The sequence below is a fragment of the Oncorhynchus keta genome, chromosome 21 (genome assembly GCF_023373465.1).
Source record: "Oncorhynchus keta strain PuntledgeMale-10-30-2019 chromosome 21, Oket_V2, whole genome shotgun sequence".
NCBI classification, from domain to species: Eukaryota; Metazoa; Chordata; class Actinopteri; order Salmoniformes; family Salmonidae; genus Oncorhynchus; species Oncorhynchus keta.
In genome coordinates, this window is record NC_068441.1 from 31,871,166 (window position 1) to 31,895,993 (window position 24,828).

General features: G+C 42.2%; 1 protein-coding gene across 1 annotated transcript in view; it reads right to left on the reverse strand.

The window, feature by feature from the left end:
* Positions 1–492: 492 nt before the first annotated feature.
* LOC118400469 (sodium- and chloride-dependent GABA transporter 2-like) overlaps positions 493–24,828 on the reverse strand; it is a 36,835-nt gene continuing 12,499 nt past the window's right edge. Inside the window, exons 6-16 of the mRNA XM_035797374.2 lie at positions 11,601–11,688; positions 10,562–10,694; positions 7,934–8,068; positions 7,572–7,675; positions 6,820–6,944; positions 6,480–6,592; positions 6,095–6,232; positions 5,560–5,662; positions 1,427–1,527; positions 1,067–1,237; positions 493–764 (exon numbers count right to left, since the gene is read on the reverse strand). Coding sequence (XP_035653267.1) covers positions 618–764; positions 1,067–1,237; positions 1,427–1,527; positions 5,560–5,662; positions 6,095–6,232; positions 6,480–6,592; positions 6,820–6,944; positions 7,572–7,675; positions 7,934–8,068; positions 10,562–10,694; positions 11,601–11,688 — 1,358 coding nt within the window. The 3' untranslated portion in view covers positions 493–617. The remainder of the gene's footprint in view (positions 765–1,066; positions 1,238–1,426; positions 1,528–5,559; positions 5,663–6,094; positions 6,233–6,479; positions 6,593–6,819; positions 6,945–7,571; positions 7,676–7,933; positions 8,069–10,561; positions 10,695–11,600; positions 11,689–24,828) is intronic.

Genomic DNA, 24,828 nt, shown 5'->3' on the forward strand with positions numbered 1-24,828 from the left:
TGCAAAATTACCTCCAGAAGGACTGTCCTGTTAAATACTGACTTGACACATCTGAGGAGAATACTGCCAATGTTTCCTTCAGATGCCCAGAAACAGTCTACTACCTTGGATTCTCAATTCCTGCTGCTTATCCATTTTCTCTCATCAATTTCAGCTTGGTCGCTCAAATCCTGCTATCTTCGTTCCTGCTTAACTTTCAATCAATGCTTGCTGTATGCACATTTAAAACAATTTAGAATAACCTTTAAAATATACCCCATTATTATATCGTCACCATCTACATAGTATTCAACTCACATCTTAAAGGTATTTGAAAAGAAAAGTATTTGAAAACTCACAGTGCAAATAACATTTATAAAAGTCCTATCCCAAAAATATGGCTACCATACACCACTAAGGTGGGTCCTATATACAGTATAGGTAGAATAGCTGAGATAAGAAATAAATGACCTCAATACAATATCTGAGATCTGGAGAAAAAAAAATACAAAATGAATACAATTTTTTATTTGCATATATTCCTCAAATATACAATACTTATGTATGGACTGTTTAATTGGGCACTGAAAATATCATATCAAAAGTACTATGTATCATGTTTGCAAATGAGCAAGATGTCATGTGTGCATCTCTAGCTCAACTACACCACTTCCCTTGTACTCAAGATTAAGAATGGAATCTGGGTTCAGAGGGCACTGTTCAGGAGTTTGCTGCTTCTGGTTGAGGACCTTGTTGGTTTCTGGGCGACATAGCTGTTTTAGGCTCTGTGAAAGCAGGTCGTCGATAAAAACAGAAATCCAATAACATGTATTTCACAGTTCTGATCAAAGAAGAGTAATAAATCCAAACAATCAAAATGACATTTCTGTGTTTTTGCTAAATGTATGTTTTTGGTAAGCCCAAAGTCATTACTGAACTATAAATCCCTATTTCCATGGTTCGACGTTATTAGGTTGTAATCTTTGTAAATATTTTACCAAGCAATGTATGCCGTGGGCACTTTTGTATTCTCATGAATATTGTATCTAACCATCGTATCAACTACCACCATTGACAGTAGTCTTACCTGCCAGACTGTCAATTTGGACCGATAGACCTTCCAGATCATCCACAGAGGCACCAGAGCCACACAGGCGAGCCCCAGGAACCACCCCAATGCATATGCCCAGTCAGGGTACAAATAGGTTTTGTTGAACTTTAGGGGCTTATATTGTACCAAGGAAAAGATGAATGTACCCTGAAGAGAAACAAATAATAGCATAGGCATGTCATTCTATCATGAATTGTTAAGGATTTGTATTGTTCTTTAGGCATGTTGCATTCGATAATATCATTCATATTAAAACCATAATATTACAGTTAATTATTTTAATGTATATATTCCTTGAAGAAGGATTTTTTACAAAACAGTGAGCCAACCACTCACCAAACAGACTGTAGGGGTGACGTAAAGCCAACAGTACTTAATCACTGGCCAGGGACGATACCCAATCATATCTTCTATGTTGTCATAGAGACGATCCACTCCTGTAAATAAAACGTATAACACAGAGTTTGGGTCGACTTCGTTTACACTTCAACGAATTCAGGAAATTCATTCATATGATTTTCAGTGAGTGTCAGTCTGAATTGTTAAATTCTTGCTCTGAATTTGCTCAGAGTGAAGCTTTTAAAGGTTTAACCTGAAACACAAGTATTTTATGACCAATCAAGGGTTCAGCGAGGATGATATTGTTGAAGTCGGAAGTTTACATACACTCAGGTTATAGTCATTAAAACTCCACAAATGTATTGTTAACAAACTATAGTTTTGGCAAGTCGGTTAGGACATCTACTTTGTGCATGACACAAGTACATTTTCCAACAATTGTTTACAGACAGATTATTTCACTTGTAATTCACTGTATCACAATTCCAGTGGGTCAGAAGTTTACATACACTAAGCTGACTGTGCCTTTAAACAGTTTGGAAAATTCCAGAAAATTATGTCATGGCTTTAGATGGTTGCGATAGGCTAATTGACATCATTTGGGTCAATTGGAGGTGTACCTGTGGATGTATTTCAACGCCTACCTTCAAACTCAGTGCCTCTTTGCTTGACATCATTGGAAAATCAAAATAAATCAGCCAAGACCTCAGAAAGAAAATGGTAGACCTCCACAAGTCTGGTTTATTCTTGAGAGCAATTTGCAAACGCCTGAAGGTACCAGGTTCATCTGTACAAACAATAGTACGCAAGTATATGTAATGTAAATGTAAGTATAAACACCATGGGACACTACAGCCGTCATACTGCTCGGGAAGGAGATGCGTTCTCTCTCCTAGAGATGAACGTACTTTGGTGCAAAAAGTGCAAATCAATCCCAGAACAACAGCAAATGACCTTGTGAAGATGCTGGAGGAAACGGGTACAAAAGTATAAATATCCACAGTAAAACGAGTCCTAAATCAACATAACCTGAAAGGCCGCTCAGCAAGGAAGAAGCCACTGCTCCAAAAACACCATAAAAAAGCCAGACTTCGGTTTGCAACTGCACATGGGGACAAAAAATGTACTTTCTGGAGAAATCTCCTCTGGTCTGATGAAACAAAAAAAAAATGTTTGGAGGAAAAAGGGGGAGGCTTGTAAGCTGAAGAACACCATCCTAACCGTGAAGCACGGGGCTGGCAGCATCATGTTGTGAGGGTGTTTTGCTGCAGGAGGGACTGGTGCACTTCACAAAATAGATGGCATCATGAGGTAGGAAATGTGGCTATATTGAAGCAACATCTCAAAACATCAGTCAGGAAGTTAAAGATTGGTTGCAAATGGGTCTTCCAAATAGACAATGACCCCAAGCATACTTCCAAAGTTGTGGCAAAATGGCTTAAGGACAACAAAGTCAAAGCATTGGAGTGGCCATCACAAAGCCCTGACCCCCATCCTATAGAACATTTGTGAGCAGAACTGAAAAAGCATGTGTGAGCAAGGAGGCCTACAAACCTGACTCAGTTACACCAACGCTGGCCAAAATTCACCCAACTTATTGTGGGAAGCTTGTGGAAGGCTACCTGAAATGTTTGACCCAAGTTAAACAATTTAAAGGCAATGCTACCAAATACTAATTGAGTTTATGTAAACATCTGACCCACTGGGAATGAAAGAAATAAAAGCTGAAATAAATAATTCTTTCTACTATTACTCCGACATTTCACATTCTTAAAACAAAGTGGTGATATTAACTGACCTAAAACAGGAATTTTTTTACTCTGATTAGATGTCAGGAATTGTGAAACACTGAGTTTAAATGTATTTGGCTAAGGTGTATGTAAACTTCCGACTTCAACTGTAGGTAAGGACATATCGGGTAGATATATAATGTTCAGTCAAACTAATAGTTGACTTCTCCATAATGAAGTATCATATCAATTATATTCCCATCATGAATCAAAGGTTAAAAAAATATCTAGTCAGCACCCAAGGTGTTATAACATCTTTTGACAGGATTGCAGCAGATCTGACATGACTTTTGACATAATTTCTGGATATGTTCCTACCTGCTGCATCGGGTGTGTCAGGAAAGGCCGGGGGCCATATGTATTAAGATTCTCAGACTAGGAGTGCTGATTTAGGATCCGTTTAGCCTTTTAGATCAAAATGAATATGATTACACGAACAGGGGGGACCTGATCCTAGTGCAGCACTCATACGCTGAGACACTTGATACATACATACGGCCAAGATGTCACCTTTCAGTCCATAGTATTCCTATACGTTTTCCAGTAAGAGGTCAGGAGACTCATCCTCAGGTGTTCCTGTCTCCTTCCCTCTCATTAGAATACTTCTAGGATCTACAGTATTTACCCTAACACGCACCTCATTCCTACAGAAACACTTTGTAGCATCAGCATACCATGTTATTTGGTTAGAACCTTCCTAACAATGTTTGAATCTTTACTACAGTTATCTCATTTACCAGCTATCCATGTGAACAAAGTCTCATAACATGTTGCTTCACTTGATATTAATATTAATTGTATTATATTAGGTGCACACTGGGGGTGGTTTCTTTTTCTGACAGCACAGTTGCCTGCCATCTTTGTAAATGACCCCCAGAGACATACACGGTCTGGCTGTGAACACACTGAAACACAATTACTTCCCATGCCAGCAGACTGCCTTCAATATTTAAAATTGAGTGAAAGATGAATGTCTGGAGTCAGTTTGAGGGCAATGTTAGTAAATACATGTTATTTAAATAACACCATTACCTCTCTGAAAGATAAACTTGGATTGAGTATACTAAAACAATGAACAAGATTTTTTCATGACCCACACTCCCAAAGCCCAAGGGAGAGGGGCTATCCATGTTTCACAACCAATGACAGTTTATTTCCATAAAGCAATAAACATGTTCAAAGTTAGTCAAACGGACACAATTTGCAATAGCATGCCATGACTTGCATTGTTATGTTTATCTTAAAAGTAGTATCTTATAAAAGCGTTCAAGATTACATAATTGAACATCATCACTCTGCACATGAGTGAAATGGACCCAAATGAAACCTTATGTGAAACCCATGTGGATCTAAAGGTTTTCTTGTGCGTTTGCGCTTATTTAGTCTGTCAATGGTTAAGGCTTTTCTGTTTTGCAATCAAAGCATAAGTAGCTGTGACAGCAGACATCCTTTTTCAAGAGATCGGGATGCCATCAAGCTTATATCCTCAATGGGGAAAGTCTAAGGAAGTATTATACACAGCTGACAAACGTGATGGACAGAACAAAGGTGTCTAGTCAAAGAGCACATAAAGATTAAACCTAAGCAGAGGCAATGTCTAGAATTTGACTGACTAAGGACTAAGAGGGTGTAATCAAGAGGTCATATAGAAGACATACTGTATATCCAGTCATTGTTTGAATAGTGTTATTGAATAGGCTTGCGAAACAAGTGTACAATTATTTCACAAAAGTCTGAATTAAGCACCTGGGACTTTAAACCACTGAAAACCCACAAAGAACATCAGAGGAACTGCACTTTAGAAGTCCTTATAAGAGATTTAAGAATCAACTTGATTGAATATCTGTTTTGGCTTCTGTGCCTCTTGCTTTAAAAGTACTTAGGCCACTTACTGAGTGATTATTTAGAAAGAATAGTATATCAACTGAGAAAAATGTAAGATAAATTGGCATTTGAAGATTTCAAAGTGATATACAGTATTATTCAAAGACAATGTAGACTGCACTTACACATGTGCTATCATGGGACAAAATAATATTGCATGACATTTGAGCAGCGTTCCTAAATGATCAACCTTCTGGTCTGTCTACATGTGACAAAAAATGCAAATGCAAAAATTAGGGAACTTGGAGGCACACGTTTAGATAGACATATCCATAACATTCTTAATCCAAAATAATTCAAACCCGTCTTAGAAAGTCAAAATATTTCAACATAAATTAATTCCTCTCTAAGGATAAATCATAACCCAAAACAGGAACTGAATGGACGCTTAGGGCGAATAACTCCTGAAGAGACACATTATTTCATTGTTATCACCAGAGAATCTTGAGGACTTACCATAAATCCAACCGATTGCTATTGACTGGCAGACGGAGAGCAGAAGGAGATTGTTGCCACTGCAAACGTAATGGTCAAAAAGTTGTAGAAAATATAAGCCTCCCTGCAACAGAGAACAGACATGATCGTACAGTGTGAAACTATGACTAATCGTGTAATCAGACGATACACTGGTATCATCTTATCACAAAATGTTCATCAAAGGTACATGATATAGGGTATGTGATTCTCTAGAAAATAGTAACCAATAGTATGTATAGTACCATGAGGACTTTAGATGTTAGCCTTTCTTACAGAGTGTGAGAATAAAATATTCATATGCCCCCAGGAAAGCAGCTTAACACGTTTCAACTTCTGGTAAAGGGGTGGGGGGGCCCTATCAGCGGTCTCACTAGACTGGTATACTAAGACAGTGTTGAGACATTGGCAAGTTCAGGACATAACTTTGTTCCAGTGCTTGACAACTATAGACTAGAAAAACACAGTCAGAATGAAGGGAGAAAAAGAATGAAGACGTATGCAGTGAGACACTCACCTCTGTGACCAGAAGGAGTCCCAGGAAGAAGCAGACAGAGCAGAGACAAAGCAGCAGCAGCTCTCGACGGTACCCCCTTCTAAACACGGTGGGGAACATGTCTGTCACAGAGGTCATCAGGCACTCCAGACTGACAAACTGTGACCAGGAGCAGAGAGGGGCCAAGTCATTCTCTACTCCTACTCTCAAAGTTGCATGAACAACATTAAGCTCCGTCACTTGACTAAAACATCATAACAATAAAAATGATTTCCCATCTGTAATAAATAACAATGAAATCAGACACAAAATAATAAAAAATTATCCTACTAATGTAGCCTCATATGGATAATATTTCAAGAATGATTCATCTAACTTCGATGTGGTTGAACCTTTGTTGTCTCACCTGTGTGTCAGCGCCCAGCAAGATGACCATGACGAAGAAACATATGGACCATAACTGAGGTAAAGGCATCATGGCCACGGCACGAGGATAGGCTATGAAAGCCAGGCCAGGACCTGTAGCAATGTGGATACATGCACTTTCTCATTCTCATACAAAATAAATAACCATAAACTCTGGAAGTATTGTTAAGTATAGAAGTTAGTGGTAAACTATGGAAGTTAGTGGTGGCCCCAGATCTGTTTGTGTTGTCTTGCCAACTCCTACGGTCATTGTCACGAGGAATTGGCAAGACAGCACAACGTGATCTGGCACCAGGCAAGGAAGTTAGTAGTACTCTTACCAGATGCTGCAACTTCAGATATGGGCAGCCCCTGTTCATATGACATGAAGCCCAACACAGAGAAGATAGCAAACCCAGCAACGAAGCTTGATCCTCCATTCACCAAACACAGCACAAACGTGTCCCTATAAATGAGGTAAAAGGTAAGAAAAGGTAAGGTAAGATCAGCTCAGGTCAAATCTCATGGATTGTGCCTAAGGTCTGAGTAAATTTACTCTATACAAGAATTCAAATAACTACATTTGAGATAAGCTAAACCTTCAGACAATTGACAATAAAGAGGAGAAGGCTTTTAAGTCGCCTCTCTGTCTCACTTGTTTGTGAACCAGGATAAACCAGACCCCCCCTGAGCCTGAGCCATGGACACTCTGATGTATGAAAAGGCCCTTTAAGGGGTCAGTCAGAATCAATGCTAACAGTGTGTGGCTCCCAGACTCTCAGGCCAAGGACGGCATGGCCTATAGAGACTGTGAGACACTTGAAAGCCATTGCCAGCTACAGCAGTTCCTGAAGTGATCCAAATTATAATATAGAATATATTGTATATATCCAATACCCAAAAGTACAAAATAATTTGATAATGGCAGACATAATTCAAACTGTCAGAGTGGGGCTCACAAACAATACTTGGACATTTCCAGATCCACTACATTCTAGGCTAGTTAACCTCGCAAAGGACACAAAAAAAGGTTACATAAAAATGATAATACAATAGACAGCCAGCTGGCAGGGAAGAAAATATAAGTATTTACTTATAGCAATCATTGTTATAATGATTGTAGCTGCCCAGTGCAGTCAGACTCCCTTGACAGATACCAAAGGAGAAAAGCACCTGTGCTCCAGCATCCATCCATACCTGCAATGGCACACATACAGTATACATAACTTTGAAGCCTTTTTAAAGGTCAAACATGAGCTGAAAAACATTGAGTAATAAAAACACAGACAATGCATTGTATTTCCTTATCTTCGATGATTTTCTTGATCTACTGTTTTACCTGCTGCTCTCCAAACATACCTGTGGTGCTACAACAACCACATTGTAATCACCTATTTGTTACGGAATTATGATATTTGGCACACATGTTAAGGGGGATGACTGCTCATTATTTACCTGTGGGTCGACCAGTCTTGCAGGGTCCGGGTAGAGGTAGAACTTGATCCCATCAATAGCTCCCGGTAACGTGAGTCCCCGAGCCAATAGAACGATCAACATCAGATAGGGAAAGGTAGCTGTGAAATACACCACCTATCAAGAGGAGAGATATTACCTGACAATAAATAACCAAACATATTCACCATGACAGACATTTTAGTCCTTTCAGAAGATGTTTGTATCAAGGGAAAATAACAGTGTACGTATATAACAAGGGGCTTAATGTCAGCCTCAGAAAGAGCTAAATGTATGTTAATAAAACTAAAGAAGTGCAATAGTGAGAATATTACACTGAGTGTACAAAACTTTAGCAACACCTGCTCTTTCCATGACATAGACTGACCAGGTGAATCCAGGTGAAATTTATGATCCATTATTGATGTCACTTGTTAAATCCACTTCAGTCAGTGTAGATGAAGGGCAGGAGACAGGTTAAATAAGTATTTTTAAGCCTTGAGACATGGTTTGCCATTCATAGGGTGAATTAGCAACCAAAAAGTGCCATCGAACGGGGTATAGTAGTAGGTGCCAGGTGCACCGGTTTGTGTGTGTCAAGAACTGCAACGCTGCAAGGTTGTTCATGCTCAACAGTTTTCCGTGTGTATCAAGAATGGTCCACCACCCAAAGGACACCCAGCCAACTTGACACAACTGTGGGAAGCATTGAAGTCATGGGCCAGAATCCCTGTGAAACGCTTTCGACACCTTGTAGAGTCCATGCCTGACGAATTGAGGCTGTTGTGAGTGCAAAAGGGGGTGCAACTTTATATTAGGAAGATGTCCCTAATGTTTTGTACACTCAGTGTATAAGCAATAAATGATTCTAAATGTGACACATTTCTAGTTGGAACACTTTGGGAAAATATATCAATGTCCCTGGTGAATTGGCACATAAAGCAAAAATTAATGTCAGAATGCAACAGTGCTGGAATGTTTGCAGGTATTGGGGTAGCTTAAGAAAGCGTTTGCACAACTCCAGGTAAGTTGGTTGAATAATTTAAAACCACTCTTACTTAAACTTAAAGGGGCAATCTGCAGCTGTTTCATCCATTTTTGGACTTCTGAATTACTTACAGTTGAAGTTGGAAGTTTACATACACCTTAGCCAAATACATTTAAACTCAGTTTCACAATTCCTGACATTCAATCAGAGTAAACATTTCTTGTCTTAGGTCAGTTAGGATCTCCACTTTATTTTAAGAATGTGAAATGTCAGAATAATAGTAGAGAGAATTATTTATTTAAGCTTTTATTAATTTCATCACATTCCCAGTGGGTAGCCTTCCACAAGCTTCCAACAATTAAGTTGGGTGAATTTTGGCCCATTCCTCCTGACAGAGCTGGTGTAACTGAGTCAGGTTTGTAGGCCTCCTTGCTCGCACATGCTTTTTCAGTTCTGCCCACACATTTTCCATGGTATTGAGGTCAGTGCTTTGTGATGGCCACTCCAATACCTTGACTTTGTTGTCCTTAAGTCATTTTGCCACATCTTTGGAAGTATGCTTGGGGTCATTATCCATTTGGAAGACCCATTTGCGACCAAACTTTAACTTCTGACTAATGTCTTGAGATGTTGCCATCATTTTCCTACCTCATGATGCCATCTATTTTGTGAAGTGCACCAGTCCCTCCTGCAGCAAAGCACCCCCACAACATGATGCTGCCAACCCCATGCTTCACGGTTGGGATGGTGTTCTTCAGCTTGCAAGCCTCCCCCTTTCTCCTCCAAACATAATGATGGTCATTAAGGCCAAACAGTTATATTTTGTTTAATCAGACCATTTCTCCAAAAAGCACAATATTTGTCCCCATGTGCAGTTGCAAACCGTAGTCTGGCTTTTTAATGGCGGTTTTGGAGCAGTGGCTTCTTCCTTACTGAGCGGCTTTTCAGATTATTTCGATATAGGACTTGTTTTACTGTGGATATAGATACTTTTGTACCTGTTTCCTCCAGCATCTTCACAAGGTCCTTTGCTGTTGTTCTGGGATTGATTTGCACCGAAGTACGTTCATCTCTAGGAGACAGAACGAGTCTCCTTCCTGAGCGGTATAATGGCTGCGTGGTCCCATGGTGTTTATACTTGCGTACTATTGTTTGTACAGATGCACAAGGTACCATCAGGCATTTGAAATTGCTCCCAAGGATGAACCAGACTTGTGGAAGTCTACAATTGTTTTATGAAGTCTTGGCTGATTTCTTTTGATTTCCCCATGATGTCAAGCAAAGAGGCACTGAGTTTGAAGGTAGGCCTTGAAATACATCCACAGGTACACTTAGATTGTATACAGGTGGACTTTATTTAAATAATTATGAGAAGGTAATTGGTTGCACCAGATCTTATTTAGGAGGTTCATAGCAAAGGGGGTGAATACATATGCACACCCCACTTTTCCGTTTTAAAATCTTTTGAATTTTTTTAAACAAGTAATTTTTTTCATTTCACTTCACCAATTTGGACTATTTTGTGTATGTCCATTACATGAAACCCAAATAAAAATCCATTTCAATTACAGGTTGTAATGCAACACAATAGGAAAAACCTCAAGGGACTAATACTTTTGCAAGGCACTGTTGGCCTACTGTACCTTCCCAGTAGACTTCACTCCTTTCCAGACACAGAAGTAGCAGAGGATCCAGGCCAGCAGCAGACACAGAGCCAGCTCCCACCGCAGTCTACCAATCTGTTCTATCCCTGTTGAGATGCTCAACACCCTGCGCCTGGAAACAGCACAGACACATGTGATTCTTAATCTCACTGGGTTCACATACACTTAATAGAAATACTACGTATCAAAAATGTAACCCTGACCAATGTATATTTTGCTGCCTTCAAAAGGTTGTAATTGTGTTGGTATAGGCCCGGCCTAGACCAATTTCTGTCTTGTTATGGATTAATAAAGTGTTCTAAGGATGAATTAAATAATTTGGATATGGAGCTAACTATCTCTCCAAAGTGGTCTGAACCAAACACTAATCCCTGAGTACAGACGTCACAAACAGGGTTGGGTTGGACACACTGCCTTCCCTTAACACTATTTTACAGACAGACATCTTGAGATGTTTTAGATATCATATTGAAAAGACAGAATAATGAAGAAACTGCAGTTGTGCAATTCCTAAAAATGTTCTGCCAGACACTAACTGTATGATAACGTTTGTACTTTTCAAGACTCATCTTCAATCAGCAGCTGCAGAAACTCCCAAAGTCAATACAGCTGTAAGGATTGAGTCCTATTAATTTGCCCTGATAAAGTATTATTTTGAACAAATACAAAACAGTATTTTAAACTGCTATGAGACTTTTGTGCTTTTAGGTTTAATTAGTTTAGAAGGATGTGTGTTGACATGATAGTTGGCAACAAGAGAGAAATAGCAACCATATAAATCTATCGTGTATACACAGACCTTTGTTGAGATATTTCATTAAAGATTACATGGAAAACACATAATAATAACTTGTGAATTACTTGATCATGAGAAAAAGTGATTATGAAAACATTGGCACATGACTACACTTGATTATTATAAGAATCACAGTAGAGTGTACAGTAGCTATAATAATCCATGTAGTGCAGAAATAAAATCACTTAGAATATTACAATAAGTACTGTATATGACACTTACTCCCAGAACTCTGTCGCAGGTGAAGTTGCATTCACAGGGACTGTCCAGTTAGCTGACAGATTCCTCTTGTCAAATTCTACACAAGATTCTATGGGAGAAATACTTTTCATTAAAAATAAGACGAGTTTAATAGTTCAAGTAATATGTGTATACAGAATGTTTATTGTTCTTGCAAAGGCTGGAGATTATCATTTTGTTTTGTCAATAGACACCCCATTGTTTTAACCCAGGCATACAAAACATAATATAGGCTGGAAATGAAAACCTAAGTTTAGATATTGAGGCAAAACAATGTCTAATGCAGAGACAGCATGAGCAGCTCAGTGGGAGCTCAAACTTGGCTTAAAAATACATCAGAACATATTGCGCCCTTTGAGAACTTGGGGAAACATTTAAGATTACAATGGTAGTCTATATTATCACACACGTCCTGTAATGCGATCTAGCGGACTCAGTGGATCAGGGTAACATCATAAACAACAAACTTCCTCCCCTACCCTTTTGTATCTGATACTTACTACTTACAAGTGAAGTGGTAAAACAAGCTAATAGTGACACTAACCTAATAAAATCAAAACAAGCCCCACTTGGTCTGTACTGGAACTAGATAGTGTTACGTGGAGTGGAAGTGGGAATTCCAAGACTCAGACAAGGAGACTGGGATGAAGTAACCAAGGTATTTATTGACAGGGGAGATGGAATGCAGGTCAGGGGAAGCTCAGGTGGGTTTCTGGAAACCAGGTGCGGAGGCTGAGGCAGGAGCGAGAGGGGTTGAGACAGGGTAAGCAGGTCCGGAGGGGAATCAAAGGGAGTAGTAGAGTGGGGAATCCAGGGCAGATTAGATGTGGGACTGGAGACAGGGACCAGAGTCAGAGCGGGCAGAACTATAGCAGAGAGGAACAGGCACAACAGGGTCTGAATAATAACAAACAGCTATAGACATAGACTGACTGAGCAGAGGATTACGATCTGGCAGCATGGAAGTGGCAGGGCTGAGTTTTTGTAGAGGTCTTGATTATGGAACAGGTTGCAGCTGGTGGGGATCTGCTCTGTCACCAGCACACCTGTCTCCGCCCACACAATCACACACACAGAGCGAGGGAGAGAGTACTGGTGGCGGCAGGTCAATTGAGACACAGGATGAGTGGTAGAGGGTATTGCAGGAGCACATGTGACAGTACCAGCCCCTCTAAGACTGGAGCAGACAGGTTTAATCAGGGATGCATGGAAGGTAGGATGGATCCTGAGGGGGCTGGGAGTTTCAGGCACACAGCAAAGGGGTTAATGACACAGTCAACTTCAAAGGGACCAATGAACCGGGGGGAAAGTTTCTTCGATGCCACCTTCAACGGCAGGTTCTTTGATGAGAGCCATACCTTTTGACCCGGGGATGTAGACTGGAGCTAAGGCCCTGCGAAGGTTGGCTTGGGACTGGGTCCTGTCGGAGGCACGAAGAAGGGCAGCCAAAGCCTTCCTCCAGGATGGGTGACAATGGCGCAGATGGTCCTGGACAGAGGGAACCGCAACCTCAACCTCTTGGGCGGGGAACAAGGGGAGTTGGTAACCCAGAGCACACAGGAAGGGTGACATACCTGGTGAGGCGTTGGTGAGGGTGTTGTGAGCATATTCAACCCAGGGTAGCTGAGCGCTCCAGGAGGAAGGGTTAGCAGAAGTCACACAGCGTAGGGCAGTCTCCATCTCTTGGTTGGCCCGTTCGGTCTGGCCGTTGGTCTGGGGGTGATATCCAGAAGAAAGACTGACATTGATACCAAGAGCTGAACAGAAGAATCTGCATACCTGGGAAGTAAACTGGGGTCCTCTGTCGGAAACGATGTCAGTGGGGATGCCATGCAGACGAAACACACAGGATACTAACAGGTCTGCAGTCTCCCTGGAGGACGGGAACTTGGAGAGGAGAATGAAGTGAGCCATTTTGGAAAACCTGTCTATAATAGTGAGGATGACGGAGTTACTGTTCGATGGGGGAAGGCCAGTGACGAAGTCCAGAGGGTGGAGCAGGTGGAAGTGGGTTTAGTGGAGGTTTTGTTCCGGGCACAAACCAAACTGGCTGAGACAAACTCCCCGGACATCTCCCTCCATGGTGGGCCACCAAAAGCGCTGACGCAGGAACGCGAGGCTCCGGTTCATACCAGGGTGACAGGTGAGGTGGGTAGAATGGCCCCACTGAAGAACATCAGAGCAAACACAATCTGGAACAAACAGAGCATTACTAGGACCGTTACCCGGGTCAGGCTGGTTCTGCTGAGCCTGGCGGATATGGGACTTGATCTCCCAGGTGACGGCGGCAACAATGCAGGTGGATGGCACAATTGCTTCTGGCTCACTATCCATGTTGTCGGTGGTGAAATGGCGAGAGAGGGCATCAGGCTTGGTATTCTTCGAACAGGGTAAATAAGTGAGCGTGAAATTGAATCTCCCGAAGAACAAGGCCCACCTGGCTTGCCGGGAGTTCAGACGTTTGGCTGTCTGTATGTAGGACAGGTATTTATGGTCAGTCCACACGATGAAGGGGGTTACAGAGCCCTCCAGACTGAGCAGAGATTACGATCTGGCAGCATGGAAGTGGTAGGGCTGAGTTTTGTAGAGGTCTTGATTATGGAACAGGTTGCAGATGGTGGGGATCTGCTCTAACTCCAGTACGCCTGTCTCTACACACACACACACACACACACACACACACACACACACACACACACACACACACACACACACACACACACACACACACACACACACACACACACACACACAGAGAGGGAGAGAGTACTGGGGGAGTGGCGGCAGGTCAAGGAGACACAGAATGAGCAGTAGAGGGTGTTGCAGGAGCAGATGTGACAGATATTTGCTATTTATGTACTATTTTAATTTTTTTTTTTTTAATTTTAATTTTACCTTTATTTAACCAGGCAAGTCAGTTAAGAACACATTCTTATTTTCAATGATGGCCTGGGAACAGTGGGTTAACTGCCTGTTCAGGGGCAGAACGACAGATTTGTACCTTGTCAGCTCGGGGGTTTGAACTCGCAACCTTCCGGTTACTAGTCCAACGCTCTAACCACTAGGCTACCCTGCAATGTATTGTAACCACATAATTGCTGAGTAAATTTTATTAACAGCTGAAAAAGGACTGTAAAGAATATATTTTCCTAGTGCAACAACCACATCTCTAGTGCACTCTACCCAAATCAGTATAATCATAGTACAAGTAGATAGGTCTACAGGCTTGTCAGTTTGACTTTTAAGCTTGGCAGCTATCTACTGAAAGATACAACAAGACGGCCTTCAAATGGAAAATTACCAAACAATCTGACAGTGAAATGTATAGAAGTGCGAAATAACAACTGGCACAAGTCAGAATAGACTATATACAGTGCATTCGGAAAGTATTCAGACCCCTTGACTTTTCCAACATTTTGTGACGTTACAGTCTTATTCTAAAATGGATTAAATATGAAATATTTTTTTGATCTACATACAATACGCCATAATGACATAGCGAAAGCAGGTTTTCTTTTAGACATTTTTGCAAATGTGTTAAAAATATAAAACAGAAATACCTTATTTACTTAAGTATTCAGACCCTTTGATATGAGACTCGAAATTGAGCACAGGTGCGTCCTGTTTCCATTGATCACCTGTGTTGAATTCAATTGATTGAACATGATTTGGAAAGGCACACACCTATCTATATAAGGTCCCACAGTTCACACTGCACGGCAGAGCCATGAGGTCAAGTGAATTATCCGTAGAGCTCCGAGACAGGATTGTGTCGAGGCACAGATCTGGGTAAGGGTACCAAAAAATGTCTGTCCCCAAGAACACAGTGGCCTCCATCATTCATAAATGGAATAAGTTTGGAAACACCAGGACTCTTCCTAGAGATGGTCATCTGGCCAAACTGAGCAATCGGGGGAGAAGGGCCTTGGTCAGGGAGGTTACCAAGAACCCGATGGTCACTCTGACAGAGCTTCAGAGTTCCTCTCTGGAGATGGGAGAACCTTCCAGAAGGACAACCATTTCTGCAAAACTCCACCAATCAGGCCTTTATGGTAGAGTGGCAAGACGGAAGCCACTCCTCAGTAAAAGACAAATGACAGCCCGCTTGGAGTTTGCCAAAGGGCACCTAAAGGACTCTCAGACCATGAGAAACAAGATTCTCTGGTCTGATGAAACCAATATTGAACTCTTTGGCCTCACTCTCCACTGGGATTCTCTGCCTCTAACCCTATTACAGGGGCTGAGTCACTGGCTTACTGGTGCTCTTCCATGCCATCCCTAGGAGGGGTGCGTCACTTGAGTGGGTTGAGTCACTGACGTGATCTTCCTGTCTGGGTTGGCGCCACCCCTTGGGTTGTGCCGTGGCAAAGATCTTTGTGGGCTATACTCTGCCTTGTCTCAGGATGGTAAGTTGGTGGTTGGCAAAGTGGGTGGGGTTATATCCTGCCTGTTTGGCCCTGTCTGGGGGGGTATCGTTGGATGGGGCCACAGTGTCTCTCGACCCCTCCTGTCTCATCCTCCAGTATTTATGCTGCAGTAGTTTATGTGTCGGGGGGCTAGGGTCAGTCTGTTATATCTGGAGTATTTCACCTGTCTTATCCGGTGTCCTGTGTGAATTTAAGTATGCTCTCTCTAATTCTCTCTTTCTTTCTTTCTTTCTTTCTTTCTTTCTTTCTTTCTTTCTTTCTTTCTTTCTTTCTTTCTTTCTTTCTTTCTATCTCAGAGGACCTGAGCCCTAGGACCATGCCTCAGGACTACCTGGCCTGATGACTCCTTGCTGTCCCGAATCCACCTAGCCGTGCTGCTGCTCCAGGTTCAACTGTTCTATATATATATATATATATGCCATTTAGCAGACGCTTTTATCCAAAGCGACTTACAGTCATGTGTGCATACATTCTGCCTGCGGCTATGGCCTGTTCACCGGACATACTGACCTGTTCACCGGACGTGCTACCTGTCCCAGACCTGCTGTATACAACTCTCTAGAGACAGCAGGAGCAGTATTGATACTCTGAATGATCGGCTATGAAAAGCCAACTGACATTTACTCCTGAGGTGCTGACCTGTTGCACCCTCGATAACCACGGTGATTATTGTTATTTGACCCTGCTGGTCATCTAGGAACATTTGAACATCTTGGCCATGTTCTGTTATAATCTCAACCCGGCACAGTCAGAAGAGGACTGGCCACCCCTCATAGCCTGGTTCCTCCCTAGGTTTCTTCCTGGCATGTCTAAAGAGTTTTCCCTAGCCACCGTGCTTCTACAGCTGCATTGCTTACTGTTTGGGGTTTTAGGCTGGGTTTCTGTACAGCACTTTGAGATATCAGCTGATGTAAGAAGGGCTTAATAAATACATTTGATTCGATTTGATTTGAATGCCAAGTGTCAGGTCTGGAGGAAACCTGGCACCATCCTTATGGTGATGCATGGTGGTGGCAGCATCATAGTGTGGGGATGTTTTTCAGTGGCAGGGACTGGGAGTCAAGTCAGGATCGAGGGAAAGATAAATGGAGCAAAGTACAGAAAGATCCTTGATGAAAACCTGCTCCAGAGCGCTCAGGACCTCTGGGGCAAAGGTTCATCTTCCAACAGGACAATGACCCAAAGCACACAGCCAAGACAATGCTTCGGGACCAATGCTTCGGGACCAATCTCTGAATGTCCTTGAGTGGCCCAGCCAGAGCCCGGACTTGAACCCGATTGAACATCTCTGGAGAGACCTGAAAATAGCTGTGCAGCGACAGTCCCCATCCAACCTGACATAGCTTCAGAGTTTCTGCAGAGATGAATGAGAGAAACTCTCCAAATACAGGTGTGCCAAGCTTGTACCGTCTTACCAAAGAAGACTCAAAGCTGTAATCGCTGCCAAATTGGTACCCCAGGTAATCTTAGGTTTTATTACATACAGTCGGGAGGAACTACTGGATATAAGAGTAACGTCAACTCACCATCATTACGACCAGGAATATGACTTTCCCGAAGCAGATCCTCTGTTTTGCCCACCACCCAGGACAATGGATCGGATCCCAGCCGGCGAACCAAAACAACGTCGCCGTAAAAGGGGCAGACGATGCAGTGTTCTGGTCAGGCTCCGGAGACGGGCACATCGCGCACCGCTCCCGAGCATACTACTCGCCAATGTCCAGTCTCTTGACATCAAGGTTGATGAAATCCAAGCAAGCATACTATTCTAGAGAGACATATGAGACTGTAACGTTCTTTGCTTCACGTAAACATGGCTCACTCGAGACACGCTATCGGAGTCGGTACAGCCAGCTGGTTTCTTCACGCATCGCGTCGACAGAAACAAGCATCATTCTGGTAAGAAGAGGGGCGGGGGGGGGGTATGCCTTATGATTAATGAGACGTGGTGTGATCATAACAACATACAGGAACTCGAGTCCTTCTGTTCACCTGACTTAGAATTCCTCACAATAAAATGTCGACCGCATTATCTACCAAGAGAATTCTCTTCGATTATAATCACAGCCGCATATATTCCCCCCCAAGCAGACACATCGATGGCCCTGAACAAACTTTATTTGACTCTATGTAAACTGGAAACCACATATCCTGAGGCTGCATTCATTGTAGTTGGGGATTTTAACAAGGCTAATCTGAAAACAAGACTCCCTACATTCTATCAGCATATTGATTGTGCTACCAGGGCTGGTAAAACCCTGGATCATTGTTACTCTAACTTCCACGATACATATAAGGCCCTCCCCCGCCCTCCTTTTGGAAAAGCTGACCACGACTCCATTTTGTTGCTCCCAGCCTAGAGACAGAGACTAAAACAGGAAGCACCCGTGCTCAGGTCTGTTCAACGCTGGTCCTACCAATCTGATTCCACGCTTCAAGATTGCTTCGATATGTTCTGCACTGCGTCAAACAACAACATTGATGAATACGCTGATTCGGTGAGCAAGTGCATCAGCGATGTCATACCCACAGCAACTATTAAAACATTCCCAAACCAGAAACCGTGGATTGATGGCAGCATTCACACGAAACTGAAAGCGCGAACCGCTGCTTTTAACCAGAGCAAGGTGACCGGAAACATGACCGAAAACAAACAGTGTAGCTATTCCCTCCGCAAGGCAATCAAACAAGCTAAGCTTCAGTATAGAGACAAAGTAGAGTCGCAATTCAACGGCTCAGACCCAAGAGGTATATGGCAGGGTCTACAGTAAATCACGGATTACAAAAAGAAAACCAGCCCCGTTGCGGTCCAGGTTGTCTTGCTCCAAGACAGACTAAACAACTTCTTTGCTCGCTTTGAGCACAATACAGTGCCACTGACACGGCCCCCTGCCAAAACCTGTGGACTCTCCTTCACTGCAGCCGACGTGAATAAAACATTTAAACGTGTTAACCCTCGCAAGGCTGCAGGCCCAGACATCATCCCCGGACATATTTACGGACATATTCAATCAATCCTTATCCCAGCCTGCTGTTCCCACATGCTTCAAGAGGGCCACAATTATTCCTGTTCCCAAGAAAGCTAAGGTAACTGAGCTAAAAGACTACCGCCCCGTAGCACTCACTTCCGTCATCATGAAGTGCTTTGAGAGACAAGTGAAGGACCATATCATCTCCACCCTACCTGACACCCTAGACACACTCCAATTTGTTTACCGCCCCAATAGGTCCACAGACGACGCAATCGCAACCACACTGCACACTGCCCTAACCCATCTGGACAAGATGAATACCTATGTGAGAATGCTGTTCATCGACTACAGCTCAGCATTTAACACCATAGTACCCTCCAAACTCATCATCAAGCTCGAGACTCTGGGTCTCGACCCCGCCCTGTGCAACTGGTTACTGGACTTCCTGACGGGCCGCCACCAGGTGGTGAGGGTAGGTAACACCATCTCCACCCCGCTGATCCTCAACACTGGGGCCCCACAAGGGTGCGTTCTGAGCCCTCTCCTGTACTCCCTGTTCAGACGACACTACAGTGGTAGGCTTGATTACCAACAACGACGAGACGGCCTACAGGGTGGAGGTGAGGGCCCTCGGAGTGTGGTGTCAGGAAAATAACCTCACACTCAACCTCAACAAAACAAAGGAGATGATTGTGGACTTCAGGAAACAGCAGAGGGAGTACCCCACTATCCATATCGACGGGACAGTAGTGGAGAGGGTAGTAAGTTGGTCCACCCACACAGACAGCATGGTGAAGAAGGCGCAGCAGCGCCTCTTCAACCTCAGGAGGCTGAAGAAATTCGGATTGTCACCAAAAGTACTCAAACTTTTACAGATGCACAATCGAGAGCATCCTGTCGGGCTGTATCACCGCCTGGTACGGCAACTGCTCCATCAGAGGCCATCAGACTGTTAAACAGCCACCACTAACATTGAGTAGCTGCTGCCAACATACTGACTCAAATCCAGCCACTTTAAAATAATGTACAAAATCTATGTAAAAATGTATCACTAGCCACTTTAAATAATCTCACTTAATATAATGTTTACATACCCTACATTACTCATCTCATATGTATATACTGTACTCTAAACCATCTACTGCATCTTGCCATCTTTATGTAATACATGTATCACTAACCACTTTAAACAATTACATTTTACATTACATTTAAGTCATTTAGCAGACGCTCTTATCCAGAGCGACTTACAAATTGGTGCATTCACCTTATGACATCAATGCCACTTCTATGTTTACACACCCTACATTACTCAACTCATATGTATATACTGTACTCTATACCATCTACTGCATATTGCATATGCCGTTCTGTACCATCACTCATTCATATATTTTTATGTACATATTCTTCATCCCTTTACACTTGTGTGTATAAGGTAGTTGTTGTGGAATTGTTAGGTTAGATTACTCGTTGGTTATTACTGCATTGTCAGAACTGGATTTCGCTACACTCGCATTATCATCTGCTAACCATGTGTATGTGACAAATACAATTTGATATGATTTGAAGGTGCTTCAACAAAGTACTGAGTAAAGGGTCTGAATACTATGTAAATTGGATATTCCTGTGTTTTATTGCAAAAACGTATAAAAAACTGTTTTTGCTTTGTCATTATGGGGTATTGTGTGTCGATTGAAAAAAACTATTTAATCCATTTTAGAATAAGGCTGTAAGGTAACAAAATGTGGAAAATGTCAAGGGGTCTGAACACTTGAGTGAGGACCTAAGTGTGTAGGAAAGGGCCTACAGAAAAGGGGAGAAATCTATGTCTTCATTGAGTCCTGGATAGGTGAGGCTTTTGAGGGTATGGATCCAGTATGAAGTAGTTGTCAATTAATAAACAGGCTGTCATTCACCCCGACTAATTTAGGTTGAGTTGAATACCAATGTTTTTATGTTTTACTGGAGTTTACATTTGAAGGTCTGTTACCAGCAAAACTGCTTCAATGTGAAGGCCTATAGATCCTGTGTGGCTCAGTTGGTAGAGCGTGGTGCTTGAACGGCAATGTTGTGGGTTCGATTCCCAGACGGGGAACCAGTATGAAAAAATAGGAACTCACTACTGCAAATCACTCTGGAAAGGATTGTCTGCTAAATGACCCAAAAAAGACCTGTTCCTCTACTAGTGTGCCACACATAAACTATTCCTTCTGACCTAAGTCCACCTTTCTACCCATTAATACAAACTACATTGAACACCTTCACTAAAAGGTGTCTTATGAGGTAGAACATTTAATGAACAGAAGACACGCCAGCACAACTTGAACCCCCACAAAAAATCTGAAGAGCTCAAAGGGCTATCAGCAAATGATGATGTCATCATAAAAAGTGCAGACAAGGTAGATGCGGTGTGCATGGGACAAATACATAGAAGAGGCTATGCACCAACTAAAGAACACTGAGTACTATTCTATGCCACCATCAAATCTACTGGAGAACATGAAAAGGGAACTCACTGGGCTATTAACTGTGGCCAAAAATGAAAGTTGGATTTCCAAAAGAGAACATGACTACTTACTGTGCCCCCATCCATGTTTTCCATATTTTGACATACTACTAAAAGAAAACATTTATTAATTAAAATCCACAAGGCATACCATTATCAGTGGATAGTGACTCTATAACAGAATCAACATCCAAATGTGCGGATTTCTTAATAAAAACCCTTTGTTGCAGGATTACCTTCCTACATCCAGGACAGTCTTTATGCAGCAACATAGTCCATGATGAAGGCATTTAGGCTTTATAATGAGTCAAGACCTGGTGACCTGATGCCCCCTAGTGACTTTATTGTGCAACTCACTGGACCCTAAATAACAATGTCTTCCTGTTCAAGGACCAACTGTAAAGACAGGGTAAGGGGATAGCTTTGGGAGCTTGCTTCGTACCAAATAATGCTAACTTGTTTTTAGGACTATGGGAGGACTGGTTTATATACTTTGCCACCAATACCTTTCAAGACAAGATTGTCTGGTGGGGCCGGTACATTGATGAAGTGATTCTGTCTTCTCTGACTCTGAACAGAAACTGTTGGATTTCCATGCATTAAATAACTGAACCAATGAAAACCTGAAGCTGAGCTTGGAGTGTGATCAAACCAAGATCAACTTCCTTGACTGAAAAATCGCAAAGGACGACCAAAGCAACTTACACACTTCTATCTACAGAAAAAGAATGGATCGGAACACCATACTGCATGAAGACAGTTTCCACCCCCTGTGGCTTTTCAACAACATTCCATTTGGACAATTTCAGTGACTTAGACGCGTACAGTATGTGACATGCAGCAATGCCTTAAGCAGAGAGGGTACCAGCCTCAGGTGCTTACACAAGCTCATAACAGAGCCCTGTCACTTGATATAAATTAGCTGCTTTGTCACAAATGTAAACGAGAACAGGCTCAAAAGCCCTATATTGTTACACGTTACAGTATGGAAGCAGTCCAAATCAGACAAATCATCAAAAGTAATTGAGACATCATCCGTAGTGACCCCACATTATGTGAAATGTTAACTGAACCTCCTGGGCTCAGTTTCAGACTAGCCCCCACAATAAATTACAAACTAGTAAGGAGCTACCTACGTACTGGATGCATACCTTCAAAGGCCTCACCTATCCAGGATTTCCTTGTCACAGACTGACCAGGTGAATCCAGGTGAGAGCTATGATCCCTTATTGATGCCACTGGTTAAACCCACTTTAATCATTTTAGATGAAGAAAAGGAGACAGGTTAAAGAAGGATTTTTAAGCCTTGAGACAATTGAGACATGGATTGTGTGTGTGTGCCATTCAGAAGGTGAATGGGCAAGACAAAAGATTTAGTAGCCTTTGACCGGGTTATGGTAGTAGTTTTCAGGTGCAACGGTTTGAGTGTGTCAAGAACTGCAACGTTGCTGGGTTTTTCATGCTCAACAGTTCCCTGTGTATATCAAGAATGGTCCACCACCAAAAGAACATCCATCCATTGGCCAGCATCACTGTGGAATGCTTTCGACACCATGCCCCAACGCAATATTAGGATGGTATTCCTAATATTTAGTACACTCAGTGTAGATTTCTCCCCTTTCCCGTAGGCCTTTTTATTTGACCTTTATGGTATGGCTCTCTGATTCAGAGGAGTTGAGTTAAATGCGGAAGACACTTTTCAGTTGCACAACTGACTAGATATCCCCCTTTGCCTTTATTAACTGTTATGAAATACACTACATGACCAAAAGCATGTAGACACCTACTCGTCAAACATCTCATTCCAAAATCATCGGCATTAATATGGAGTTGGTCACCCCTTTGCTAGGGAAGGCTGGGAAGGCTTTCCACTAGATGTTGGAACATTGCTGCGGAAATCGACTCTGCCACACAAGCATGCTTTTGCGGCACAGTCGATAGCACGCCGGACCTCGGGCTCGAAGGTCGAGGGTTCGAGACCTGCTCCCTGCTGTTTCATTACAATACTGTAAATTAAAGATACACATTTTTGATAAGAGTATTATTAAAATGATTTATAATTTTAATTATACTCTTATCAAAAAATGTTATCTTTAATTTACAGTATTGCGCGAGGACGCACTCTTTGAAAGGAGGGAGTAGTGTAACGACCCTGGGTTTATACTGTTTTAACCATGTTATGAGGCTATACAGTATTTGTTTACATTTACAATGTTGATAAACATTGGAGTAAAATAAGCTTATATTTTTGGTTCTCGTGGAGTGTGACAGTTTAACTAAACTAAAAAAAAAAAGCAAAAAAAAAAGGACTGACCATCCATGTGATCAAAATGACAGTCTATACAGTGTTGTTTACAAGGAGTAAAACAAGCTTATATTTGGGGTTCTATTAGAAAGACAATTATAATCTCGTGATGGATATATAAGTTATATTCTTCAAGAATCAATGAGTATTTATTATTATTATTATTATTTATCATACATTTAAAAGTGTATTTTTCATCTTGACATGGTAGAGGAATTTAGCGAAATAAGGCACAGTAGCTTTATTCACATCAGGGGAATATTGTTAAACAAGGTAGCTATAATCACAACAGGGTAATTTAACAAAACAAGGTAGCTTTATTCACAACAGGGGAATTGAGCAAAACAAGGTAGCTTTATTCACATCAGGGGAATTTAGCAAAACAAGGTAGCTTTATTCACATCAAGGGAATTTATCTGATTACGGAGCAACTCTACACGATTCAAGGTTGCTGCGTTCACGTCAGGGGAACATAGCAGGGGTGAAACTTAAGTGCACCTCCCTATAATTCAAGGTTGCTGCGTTCACGTCAAGGGAACATAGCAGGGGTGAAACTTAAGTGCACCTCCCTATAATTCAAGGTTGCTGCGTTCACGTCAAGGGAACATAGCAGGGGTGAAACTTAAGTGCACCTCCCTATAATTCAAGGTTGCTGCGTTCACGTCAGGGGAACATAGCAGGGGTGAAACTTAAGTGCACCTCCCTATAATTCAAGGTTGCTGCGTTCACGTCAGGGGAACATAGCAGGGGTGAAACTTAAGTGCACCTCCCTATAATTCAAGGTTGCTGCGTTCACGTCAGGGGAACATAGCAGGGGTGAAACTTAAGTGCACCTCCCTATAATTCAAGGTTGCTGCGTTCACGTCAGGGGAACATAGCAGGGGTGAAACTTAAGTGCACCTCCCTATAATTCAAGGTTGCTGCGTTCACGTCAGGGGAACATAGCAGGGGTGAAACTTAAGTGCATCTCCCTATAATTCAAGGTTGCTGCGTTCAC